Below are 12,412 nucleotides of genomic sequence, written 5' to 3' on the forward strand. Positions count from 1 at the left end.
CACTTAGAACTGCCAAGTTTGCTCCGAAAGTAGGGAGTGGTGGGGTCAGGGATACAGCCACAGGCAAACTGTTGGCTCACTGCAATACAGCAGAGTGAAGTTGGGGGTAGAATGGAAGGAGCATCAGACCCAGAGTCCTGATGTGCCACTGATGATCTCTGTAATGTGGGCAATCTCTGAAATTGTTTCCTCAGTTGTAAAAGGGGATTAAGAGGCTTATATGGAATAATAAACGTGGAAGCATGCTAGGATAAAAAACTGTGAGGAATATGAATTATGTTTTCCAGGCCTGTTTAATTAGTAGGAAGCAGTTTGAATTGTGAGTACTATAGAGAAGAATCAAGTGACTTTTTTTTTTTAATAGGCAAACTTTTCAGTAGTTTGGCAGCTAGAGGAGAGTGCCTTTCCAAACAGGACAGCTGACATCTCTGTTATGATCACGAAGTAAGTATGCCTGTGACATAGTGAGCCCAGGCTATGGTCCTGGAAGAAATTTCCCTCCCATGTGCTATGGCTCCTACACTGCCTAGGAAGAAGAGAACCTCAGTGAACCCAGAGAAGGCAACTGCGTCCCCACAGTGGCCTGGCTTTCCCTTCTTGTTATCAAAGATATTTAAAACATTCTTTTATTGATACACAATGTAAAATTATGGTCTAGTCTGGTAGAATGAGCCTTGGACTAGAGTTCTAATTCTGGTTCATTTAACTTTGAAGAAGCTGTTACCTGTAAAACCTCTATGTTTGGGGGTCAAGTGGAATATAGTGTTGGGAAAGGTTGTCAAATGGGGGTGATTCTGACAGCCTGAAGTAATACCTTTAGACATTTTTGATTGTCATGACTTGGGGGGTGCTACTGATATCTAGTGGGTAGAGGCCAGGGATGCTGATAAACATCTAACAATACACAGGACAGCCTCGCAAAAAGAATTATGGCCCAAAATGTCAATATTGTTGAGGTTGAGAAACCCTCTTTAAATCAGTGTTTCTCCAAGTAGGGTCTTTTAGCAGTCTTCTGCAGTCGCTTATCTCCAAGAGACTTTTCTTATCTAACCACTGATGACCCTGGGGAGCCAAGGTACAGAAGTGGCCATATGTACAAAACAGGTGTGCTGTGAACTGACACTCTTATTTCCTAGTTTCAATGAAAGAAGATCTTTGGTCAGAGAGACCCACAGCCTTCAATACAGGCATGCCTTCATTGCAGTTCTTCCCAAGTAAGTACTTCTAAGGGGCCAACACCTGTGCAACAGCTTCAGGTATTCTCTCTTGTGATTGGAACTGGTGGTCAGGCTGGATGTGAGCACCGCCTTTCTTTGAAAGGAGGCTGCTTAGAATCCAGGCTCCCATTGATCTCTCTGGCACTAACAGTTGGGTCCTAATAATCCCACGGTAGTAATCAAAGGAGCAGTGCCAACTGGTCTTGCTACAAAAAGGTACTGTCATGATGCTGAGGGAAGAAGAGAGGGGCCATGGGCTTGAGAAGGAAGGAGAAAAAGAAGACCACTCTGAAGAATGATAGACACAGAACCAGCCCAAATACATGGAATTCAAATATTCTACCTAATCCCAGCTGTCCTACCACCACTTTACATTTTGACATTTAGCTTTGATTCCTTTTAAGGATATGGTGCCCTCTGTCCTAGGTATCCAACTGGTAGCATTCAGGTTCACTTAAAACAAGAAGGGGGCCTTGAGGCCTAACACATGTCCTCTCAATTGCAGACCATCAGTGATGTACATGAACACAAGCCAGGGGCTTTCTGACCACAAAGAATTCCTCTTCAATGTAAGTGCTTAGTACTTATCATTGCAAAGCTATAGGTGGCAAAGCAACACCAACTTTGACTTTCCACTCTCTGGTTTTACTCTGCAGATACATGGGGAAAATGTCTTTGGAGCCGAATTCCAGCTTCAAATCTGTGTTCCAATCAAATTACAAGGTCTCCAGCTTATAAGAGTGAAGAACCTGACAAAGACTCAGGTATTTAGAGGTGGTTTTTTATCACAATTCTCTCTCTTTCCAGAGCAACTGTGAATAATCAAAGGTATAAAAACTATAGAGTTCTAGAAAAGGAGTAAAAACAAGATTAGTTAATTTGGGAACACATTAGGAGTAAATTACCAAAGTCATGTTTAGAAGGAACACCAACCACCCAGCTCTTAAAGCAACATTACAGTTTTCCCTCCCTTGATAAAAAATAAGCAAAAATCCAAACCTTTTTAGTAGCCATGGAGACATTTATTTTCCCGTTGAAAATCGATAAATTCTGCTTTTCTTTGATTGGCAAATGAGCTTGATAAACATGTGGCCTTCCTTGAATGTCTCCCTGTAAACTGTCTACCACCTTCCTTTCCTCTCTCCCTCCAGTCTGTCTTGGTCTCTGCCTTGCTTCAGCCTCTTTGTTCTGTTGACTCATTTGTAGTATGGCTCCCAATGCCAGCCTTATGATACCTACAGTAACAGGCTCTGATCACTAAGACAGCTGAGGCTGTGGGCTTTCTTGAATTTTTTTTTTTTTTTTTGCTCAGGCTACATAAAGTGTTAAGGCTCAAAAATGAAAATATGGAAACTTACAGAATGGACTCTGCTGAAAGAGGGCTTATAACTTGTGAACACTTGTTCTCATGTGTAGTTTGTATTTTAAGAACATTTCTTGTTTAAATATTTCCACAAACGTTTCGGTTTCCATTTGGAAACAAAATTGTTTGAAAAGCTGACTGAAAACATGGAAGAATGGGAATTCCACCCTGCTCTTGGGATAGAGATTGCACCTGAGGTGTCAAGGCTAGTGGCCTCTCAGTTTGGGGCACGAAGGTACCTTTGATTTACTGAAATAGTCTGTGTTGGCAGAGCAGGTCTGTGGCAGATGTGAAGTTCAGCATTGTCTTATGGAAATACAGAATCTGTCTCCTCATTTGCTTCATGGCAGGGGTGTTACATTTAGTCTTGAAGGTCATTTCTTTCAGAATTTTATCAGTAAGGTAATGTAGCCAGAGCACATTAGTATAAGGGTGATATTCACCCCAGCAGTTGTTGTTCTCCTTCCTCATTAGCCTGTAGATCTCAAACTGGTAATCACCTTCACCTGTAAATAGGTCCTCATCCATGGAAATGTCACAGAAAACCATGATCCCATCTCGCTCCAAGCGTGACAGGGTGTAGTCAATGATGTTGACTTGCAGTCCACGGCTAGGGATAGTCCTTGTCTTCCCGTTGAGGGTGTAGTGGAGCTCTTTGAGGCTGGTTTTCTTTAAGAGCACGTTCCCCCAGTGTAGGTCTCGGTGCTCAAAGTGCAGTGATGCCTCTGCCACAGCAAGGGATGCGGTGATTTGGTGTAGAATGCTCTTTGCAGTAGCTATGGAGGACAACTCCTTTCTCATTTGCTCTAAGTCAGTCCCTCCAAACTCAAATTCCAGCACAATGAAGAGCTGGTCTTCTTCAAAAAAGTCAGGGCGGTCATTTGCAGACCCTCTGGTTGAGTTATAGTGATCCCAGGCTCTGAGGAGCAAGGGAGGGTAAGATCCTTGAACACAGTGCACTGAGTTCAGCCCAATAAAGCCTTCGGTGCTGTTGCATACCTGATCAGACAAGAGGCTCAACTCTTTGGAGATGATGATCTCTGGCAGGATTTCCTCAAAAGTTTTCTGATGGGCTCCATTGACTAAATCTGGTCCTTCAACAGCAATGATTTTTAGAGCTACAGGTATATGATTAGCAATTGTTCGAAATACTTCGCCAAACACCCCTTCCCCAATCTTCTCACAGCATTCCAGTTTTTCTGTGGAAAGGCAGTAACTAAAGGGGATAGGACCCTCCTGGTTGCATTCCCTGTAAACCTTTTCAGCATCAGACGCCTTTTTGTCTGTGACATGTAGTGTCTTTAAGGGGGTTAGCAAATACATGGAAGAGGAGTGCCAAGGGGACAGAGCACTGTTTGTTCTGTTCATGACAGGAGGGTTTGAATATTCTGATATGAGGGAGCCAGAGAGAGAACTGGCAATGGCGTAGCTGCTGCATGCTTCTGACACAGTAGTCACAACCTTCTTCTTGTGGAAACTGAAGGAAGCCCTGGCTTTGGTCCAAGAGCAGTCATTCTGTAAATGAGTCAGGTCCTGGGTGAGGAAAGAGTCTTTTTCTACCTTTAGGCTCTTTTTAAACTGGTGGTAATGGAGGAGGGAGGTTTCTGTTGCCTCCTGATGTTTCCTTTTCTGGCTTGACCCAGTTCTCTCAGGTCTGTTGACTTCTCCAGGTACAACACAACCCTGGCAACCACTGGCCTCCTCATATTCTCTCTGTACAGCCCCTTGAGCCTCAATCTCTTGACAAGAGTCCTGGTCTGTGGCCCTCTTCTTATGGATGCTTGATAAACCTAGGCTGTCCATCCTTTTCCCCACCAGTTCCCTTTCACAGCAGGCCTCCCTCATATTCTTCCCATCTGCCCCAAACTCAGAATCCTCAGGGTTTCCTGAGTCCATAACACTCAAGAAAACTGACTTGAGGCTGGCACAGGCTTGGTGGGCCAACCCGGTGAACCCTCCTCCTCCTCCTCCCCCCTCTGCTGCCTCCTGGGAGCAGGGGTGAGGTGGTTGGTCCAGAGAAGCGGCTGGGAGGTGGGAGTCTCTGGGAACTTTAGAGGCTGCATCCGGAAAAGCGGAAGGGCCAGTACAGATGACACTGTCTCCTGGCTCTGGGGACGCAGAGCCGGGGCCGGGAGAGGCCAGAAGGCTGAACAGAGAGGCACTGTTGCCCAGCTCGCCACCGTCCCTTGGCTGGCTGCACACACTGAGGTCCGGGCTGAGGCGGCCCGGGTTGCTGCTGGGGAAGGGCGGCGGTAGGAGTGGGCCGCAGGGAGTGCTGCACTTCTGCGGGGGCCGAGATCGCAGCCTCAGGCGTCTTGGGGTCACGATCGGGCTCGGCCGGTCCTTGGAGATTCGACCGCCAGCGCGCCTCCGCCGTTGACCCACCTGGCTGCCGGAGAAGTCGGGGTCATCAGAATCGTCGGAAGCGACAGACTGCGAGGGTTCCTCGCTGCTGGCGTTGCTGCTACTGCTGCTGCTGAAGAAACGCTTCGGATCTTGCGGCGGGAACCATTGAGCAACTGCCCGGCCTGGCCGCCGCCGCAACCCCCAGCCGCCCGCAGTCCCATACGTTCTTAAGAGCCGATTCCTGAGTCGCGGGAGTGACGCCGCCATTTTCGTCACCCGCCAAACGATTCGAATGCATACACCGCGAGACTTCCTTCAGACGCTGACGCACCCGCCCGCCGGCCTGCTCGCCGGGTCCTAGCGCCCTGTCTTACGCACGCGCATCGCGACGGTTCTCGCGGGAGCTGGGAGGGCGTCGGTGCCTGGCGGTTTGCTTTCCTCATTGCGTTGCGGGAATGGCTCTCGTTTCAGGCGTACACTGTGTGCACTCAGAGTCAGGAGCGCGCTTGTGGGAGCGATCCGGTTCAGGTAAGCGCGGTGATCCCGAGAGGCCGAGGGAGGGGGCAGGGCCTGAATTGGGTGACATGAGAGGCCCAGATGCTACTTTAACGAGGTTTTCCAGAAAAGTAGCACATGCAGGGCAGCCCCAAGGCCCTCTTTAACCTCTTCACTAGGTCACGTTTGCCAAGGTTGCGGCTTTGCTAAAGCCGAGGTGAACGCCGAAACTGCTCACACCCTCTTACTCTGGGATCTTAAGGTGCTGTGGGTGCTAAGTGTTAAAATTCCAGCTTTTCCATATGAAAAGGGATTGTGCTAACTAGGCTTTCCTTTTACAGCATGTGGAGGAATGGCATTCAGTGAGCTGTGCCATCACTTCGGATAAAGAAAATGTAACCGTAGCTGTGGAGCTCTCCTTGAGTCAGTCTGAGCAGGTACTTGAGACTGAGAAATGCTCCAGATTTAATTATCCTGCAGCTCACGGACACCTGTCTCTCCTAAAAAAGATAATAGCATCTCAAATATAACATGTCGCTGATCCACCTTCTGCCCCAACCTGTTATCCAATTACTCAGGGTTACTTACTACTCCAGTTTCTTAGTAGGAATCCTAGGAATTACTTGCTATTCCTCTCTTTCTTACATCCGCATATCTATTCCAGCAGCAAGCTCTGGAATTCCACCTCCAAAATATGTTCTATATATCCATTCAGTTCTCTCCATCTTCACCGCTTCTGTTGTAGTTCCAGCCCCCATCTTTTGCCCAGACAATTGCAGCAACTTCTATCTGCTCTTCTTGTCTCTGCTCTTGCCATACCCTGTCTAAACATTCTTCACCATAATAGCTATCTTTTAAAAGCAAACATTGTGCTTTTGCATACACTTAGACTAAAATCCATACTTTTTGGGTGGCCTGCAAGGAACTACATGATCCGGTCTCTGATTTCTTCTTTAACTTAATCTCCTAGTACTCTCCTCTTTCCTGCTTCTTATACTCCAGCTATTCTGTCCTTTCTGTTCCTCCACGTTGAGATTATTGTTCTGGCCACAGGACCTTTGTACTTGCTGTTCCTTCTGTATGACACTGTTCTTCTCCCAGATCTTCATGTATGTGGTTTCTTCTTATATTTAGCTCAAATGTTACCCTCTTAGCGCTTCCCTGATCACTCATTCAGAAGTGGGAACTGATCTAGTTTAACGCCTTGCAGCGATTCAGGTGAGAATGATGAGATCTGAACTGAAGAAGTAGCTATGGGGATGGAGAAAAAGGGACAGTTGCAAAGAGACTCAAAAATATGGAAGAATTGTTAAGAACTGACTTGAGGTGGGAGTGTGGGTGGGTGAGGGTGTTATGTGAGGTAAAGAGTGAGGGAAAAGAAGTTGAGAAATAACAGCAGGTTTCTTGCTTGGATAACTTTATGGTTGCTGAGGCCATTAACTAGGCTAAGGAATACTAGAGGAGGAACACGTTTAAAGGAAAGATGGTGAACAAGTCCATGTCTAAAACATTTCCTCTCCTTGCCTTCCCTCTTATAGTTACTAAGAGATGTAACTGAACTGCAGATCCTTGGTGAAATATCCTTCAACAAATCTCTATATGAGGGGCTGAATGCAGAGAACCATAAAACTAAGGTAATCCCTGGCTATTTTATGGTTTTTCTGGGTAAGTGTCCTAGGAAAACTGTGCCTAGCCTTGGAGCCCCTGTACAGGTGCTTTGCTATTGCCCTATTCCTTTTTTCAGTCTTATCACCTGATCTTGACTCTGCCACCAGCTGCCTCTGTGACCTTGAGCTAGTCACCTTTGTCAGTTTTTCCACCTGTGAAATGAAGCTATTGAAAAGAGGCCTAAGTTGAGTAAGTCTAAGCTGAAATAATTAGGCTGGAATCGACAGATGCATATACTTTGATCTGTAAAAGGTATTTTTTAAAAAAGTTTCTGAAATGAGAAGTTATTTTTTGTATGTATTAACTCTCTTCCTAGTATGTAGTATCAATGTTTGCGTACAGTATTAAAAAGTTAGAATACTCAGGAATGCATATTCCCTTTGACAAGTCTTAGACTAAATACTAGAACGTTTGGGATTTGTTTTGCAGAAGTATGACTACAAGACAAACTGCCTTCTGTGATCTATGTGTGCTCCCCTTAGTTGTCATTCTTGTTGACACTCACCTAGATGTGCTGCTGGCTTCAGAGATCATCCTCTTTATTAGGCATGATGCATTACTAGAGAGAATGTCAAGAGAGTGAGACAGGATTGCTAACTATTAGGTCCTCTGATTTTCTCCCTGGAGGAGGAGAAAGCAGTTCTCTAGACATGTCAGAAATAACATTTCCTTTATTTTTAAGCATTTATAATCCAGGAAATGGTAGGGAAGAAAGAGATGTGCCCCATTATCCCACTGCCCAGATTTTTGAAAAATAGAAATAATGGTAAAAAAAATCTAAGCCTTACAGAAAGATACCAAATGAAAAATAATGGTTCCTTCATTGCCCGCTTCCCACACCCCTGACTCCCTCTTTTCAAAGGAAGTTACTGTTAACAGTTCTCTATATGCACGTTCTTAAATAATTTATTTATATACTTCTCCCCTTACTTAATTGATGCTTTTATTTCTACAGTATAGATTCCTCATAATTATTTTCCTTTCTTTAAATTCAGTACCCTAAGCAAAGTATTAAGTAGTTCCTGACAATAAGCACCTGACTTATAATGAATCTGTGAGTATAAATAATTGTGTATCCAAGTACATTTCAGCATCAAGTAAGGGAAGACTCCTGTACTGTAAAGGCATTATGTTGTTCGTCTAGTGAGAGAGGCAGACCAGGGTCAACGGCTAGTTCCTTTGAATCTTGTGCATACATCTGTGTGTTGGTGATGCCTTCCCTCATAGCCAGCACCAAGCTGCCACCTTTCCCAATGCTATATTTTCACATGGCAGAATACAAAATAGGAAGCAAGAGGTCAGTAGCAAAAGGATTTTTTCTTTACATGCTTTCTCTTTTCAGGGAGGAAATTTTTCCTAAAAACTCCCAGCACATATCTCCTTATATCTTAATAGTGGGAACCGGATCTCACGTCAGTTACTGTCAAAGGGGAATAGCTTTGTCATGATTAGCTTAGACCAATTATTATATCTGAACAAAATCTAAAAAGAGAGAATGGCTGTCGAGTAAGTCACCATCAGTGTTTGTTATATGCAGTGGTATCCTTTGTCCTGCTTCTCCCTTCACCTCTACCAGGGCAGCTTTGGGGCACTTTAGAAACCCGTGGGTTTGCAAGAGGGAAAAGGGAAGAGGCTTTGAGAAATAGGAGGATTTCTTTTACTCAGATCTTGACTGTCCACCACTATCACCTTGGGACTTTCTTTCATTACTTTCCTATACTCCCCCTCCCCACACTTTACTCTTCTGTAGAAGAAAAAGCGAGCTCTCTTCTTAGTCTTCCTCCCTCTTTGTTGTTTTGCTCCCTCCTACTCTCAAGGCCCTTAACTCTTGTTAAGTTCAGCTATAGAAGGTCAACCCTAGGAAGTAACCAGCATTTGTAACTTAATTAGAAAAGATCTTAAAGATAAATTTGTCCAGCCATCCACTCCGATGCAGAATTTCTCTTCAAAGCATTACAGACCTTAAACACTTGCATGAAAGAAACTCAGTGTTTTGGGCAGGCAGAGACGTTTAGTGGCCCTTTGGTGTTTGGCCACAACTTGGGAAGGCCATATCTGGATCTCACTTGGGAAGCACATCCCCTCAGCTTTCTAGCTGAGTCCTATCAGTGAGAAGAGAGCTTAGATTCTGAAATGGAGTGAGCTTTTAGACAATGGTGCTGGGGATGGTTTCTAATGGAAGAGCTCTACAAGTTTACCCATGCATGCTGTTTTACATTTATTATCGTGTGTCTGAAGTAATATACACTTTAGTCTGGTGAAGAGCAGACCATATCTTTGTAATATCTTTTGTGTGGGAAAAATGTATTCACAGACTTTAGGGATTTGTACAAGCTCAAAAAGAGCTGTCAGAACAGAGTTGGGGAGAACTTAGAGATCATTTAAAATAGGTTATCATTTTGAAGATGATGAGCTTGGGGCTCAAGGTTGTGTAATGACATAGCTGGATATAGAATCTTAATTTTGTCAGTATTCTTTAAAACCCAGAGATCTTAATCCTTTTGGGACCCTCCGTTACACTGTCACAATCCTTAACAAGGTCACAATCCCCTGACAGACTTAGCTCTTTGTCTATATTAGAAAACAAAATGGTTTCTATAAAGTATTTTAGTCATTAGATAATTTCACTGTGCTCTGTTTTTTTTCTTTTCAGTTTTTGTTCTCTTTGCTTTTCGAGAATTCTGTCGATTTATCCAGCTTAGAGATTCTTTCCTCAGCCACCCATGTTCAGTCTACTAATGACCCCCATCAAAGGCATTCTTCATTTCTGTTACAATATTTTTTATCTCTAGCATTTCTTTTTGGTTCTTTCTAAGGATTTCCATCTCTCCACTTATACTGCTTAGCTGTTTTTGTCCTTGTTCTTGCAATACTGTCTATCCATTAGAGCCTTTAGCATTTTAATCATAGTTGTTTTAAATTCCTAGTCTGATAATCCCAGCATCCTTGCCATGTCAGGTTCTGATGCTTGCTCTGTCTCTTTAAATTGTGTTTTTTGATTTTTGGTATGCCTGGTAATTTTTTCTCGATAGCTTGACATGATATATCAGGTAAAAAGAACTGCCGTAAATAGGCTTTTAGTAACGTGGTGAAGTGTGGGGGAGGGGAAGTGTAAATCTTCCTACAAGTAGGCCTCAGTCTTTTAGTGAGCCTGTATCTCTGGACTGTGAACTTCACAACTGTTTCTCAGTTTTTTTCAACCCCCTTAGGTGGGACAGGATAGCTAGAGTGGGCTTAGGTGGGTATTTCCCTTCCTTCAGGTCTGTTAGGCTCTGATAATAATACCCCAGTAGGTTAGGCTGTGGCTAACTAGTTCCCTTGAGAGCAGGCCTCTTTAAGAAGAATGGAGTACTCTAGCTTATTTCAAAATGGTTCCTTTTTGAATGGGAGGGCAGTCTGGCTGCGACATCTTTCACCCCATTGATCACCAGGGTCGATTCAGCTGACTCGGTGAGTGTCCCTTTCCTCCCCGGTTTCTCCATGTGTGTCCCTCTGGAAGCTGTGTGCTCGAAGATGACCTTTCCCGATAGAGGAGAGGACCGTTCTTCAGTCAAGAGCATATGCGTAGCTGTGCTCCCCTGCTCGGACCCCTCAAACAAGCTCTCAAAATGGTTCCTTTTTCCTTCCCCCTGCCAGAACCTGGTTAAGCTCCTGGAGGTAAATTTTTGGGTTCACTGGAATTTTTAACTCTCAGAGTTGTCCACAGTGAGCCTCCAGCAATCCATTATAGTTCAGGCTTTCGTACCCTGGCACTAGTAAGCCTCTACACATATTTGGCTCAAAATAATGCAGGGAATTTTTTTCTCATTTGCTTTACTTGACTTATTGGATGATCTGTCTTTTTCTAGATCACTGTCATCTTCCTGAAAGATGAGACGTACCTTTCTTTGCCTCTGATCATTGGAAGCAGTGTTGGTGGCCTTCTGGTTTTGATTCTCATTATAGTCATCCTATTCAAGGTCAGTTCTATACTGTTCATAAAGGCTCTGGTGTTGGGTACAGTACTTTCTGGGACAGTCAGCCCCTGACTTAGAGCAGCTGCCAGGAAATGAGCACCAGGAAATCTTGTGGAAAAGGCAGCACTTAAGATGGGTGTTGTAGGACTGTATCATTTGAGAGAGATTTCAGAGAAAGCTTGAGAAGCAGAGGAGGTATAAGGGCTCTTTTGGCAACAATAGATAAATGGTTTTCTAAGATAGATATCTTAGGTCTGTAATTTGGGCTTCCTCCCTTTGTTTTAGTGTGGCTTTTTTAAAAGAAAATATCAACAACTGAACTTGGACAGCATAAGGAAGGCCCAGCTGAAATCAGAGAATCTACTCACAGAAGACTAGAACCAGCTTCCTCATTCATTGAGAGAGAATATCAACCAGTCCTCGAACTTCTAGAGACTTGACATCGTACTAATTACTTTTTCCTTCAGGATGATCAAGAGCAAAGTCTAAGAAATTGTTTGTAGACTATTGTTTTTTAATAATACATTGTCTCAAAAGTGTCTCCATTTTGTGAAAAATAAATTTGGGAAACATTTGGTGTTAAACTGTTTTCTTTATGGAAGTGCTTTTAATATGCAAATATAATGTGCTTTGTGATCTTTTTCCCTCCAAGAGGAGGTTATACAGCATTTCCCAACCTTATTTGCCTGAGAATTCTTTTTTCTTGGCATTACTATTAACATCTCCCAAAATAGTGTTCTATGAAATACATCTTGGGAAGGCAGTAGTTATAAGCAATTCCTAGACTGGTATTTTCAAGATCCTAAGATCTTGTTGCCTACTATTTCAAATCAGGCCATGAAAAACTACTCTAGAACAAATATAAAAAGTAGAAAAACAAAAGTCATCAAATAGGAACTAGGGAGGGAGAAGAAAATAAGACCAGGATTTTGTTCTGTAATTTCATTTTTATTGTATGTATGAATATGTCTCCTAAATAATACTGTGCCAGTCCTTTACTGGCTTCCTGCTTAGTTGCTCAGGGAGACTTTCATTCCTTAGTAAATACTGTCACCAGGAGAGAGCACTTGTCCACAGCAGGAGATGGAACCTGGCCTGGGAGTTGGAGGCACAGAGATTAAGGCTTATTTACAGGCCGGCTTGGCTCTTAATATCTTATTTTTACGGCCCATGCTGTTAAAGCTTGACATCTCCCCACTCCTGAGAACAGTCTTTGTTTTCATGGATTATAAAAATCATTGCAAAAACTTAAATGGTGCAGAAGTATGTAATATAGAAAGTAATCTGTGTAATCAGTCTTTATCTAATTGAGATGATTTCATTATTATTTCTTTTGAATTTTAATTCTTTGACATTTATGTGTATAC

At 43.5% G+C, this 12,412-nt stretch overlaps 2 protein-coding genes across 2 annotated transcripts in view; one reads left to right on the top strand and one right to left on the bottom strand.

The window, feature by feature from the left end:
- Positions 1 to 11,629, top strand: part of ITGAE (integrin subunit alpha E) — a 56,527-nt gene extending 44,898 nt beyond the window's left edge. The window contains 9 exon segments of the mRNA XM_023530369.1: positions 365 to 444; positions 1,137 to 1,214; positions 1,723 to 1,786; positions 1,874 to 1,981; positions 5,398 to 5,454; positions 5,763 to 5,858; positions 6,960 to 7,055; positions 10,938 to 11,048; positions 11,331 to 11,629. Of these exon segments, the coding sequence (XP_023386137.1) occupies positions 365 to 444; positions 1,137 to 1,214; positions 1,723 to 1,786; positions 1,874 to 1,981; positions 5,398 to 5,454; positions 5,763 to 5,858; positions 6,960 to 7,055; positions 10,938 to 11,048; positions 11,331 to 11,423 (783 nt within the window). The 3' untranslated portion in view covers positions 11,424 to 11,629.
- HASPIN (histone H3 associated protein kinase) lies at positions 2,216 to 5,230 on the bottom strand. The gene has a single exon (XM_011359799.2). It carries the CDS (start codon positions 5,191 to 5,193, stop codon positions 2,827 to 2,829), a length of 2,367 nt encoding a protein of 788 aa, XP_011358101.1. The 5' UTR covers positions 5,194 to 5,230; the 3' UTR covers positions 2,216 to 2,826.
- Positions 11,630 to 12,412: the final 783 nt, after the last annotated feature.

Source organism: Pteropus vampyrus, unplaced genomic scaffold, assembly GCF_000151845.1.
Source record: "Pteropus vampyrus isolate Shadow unplaced genomic scaffold, Pvam_2.0 Scaffold50, whole genome shotgun sequence".
NCBI classification, from domain to species: Eukaryota; Metazoa; Chordata; class Mammalia; order Chiroptera; family Pteropodidae; genus Pteropus; species Pteropus vampyrus.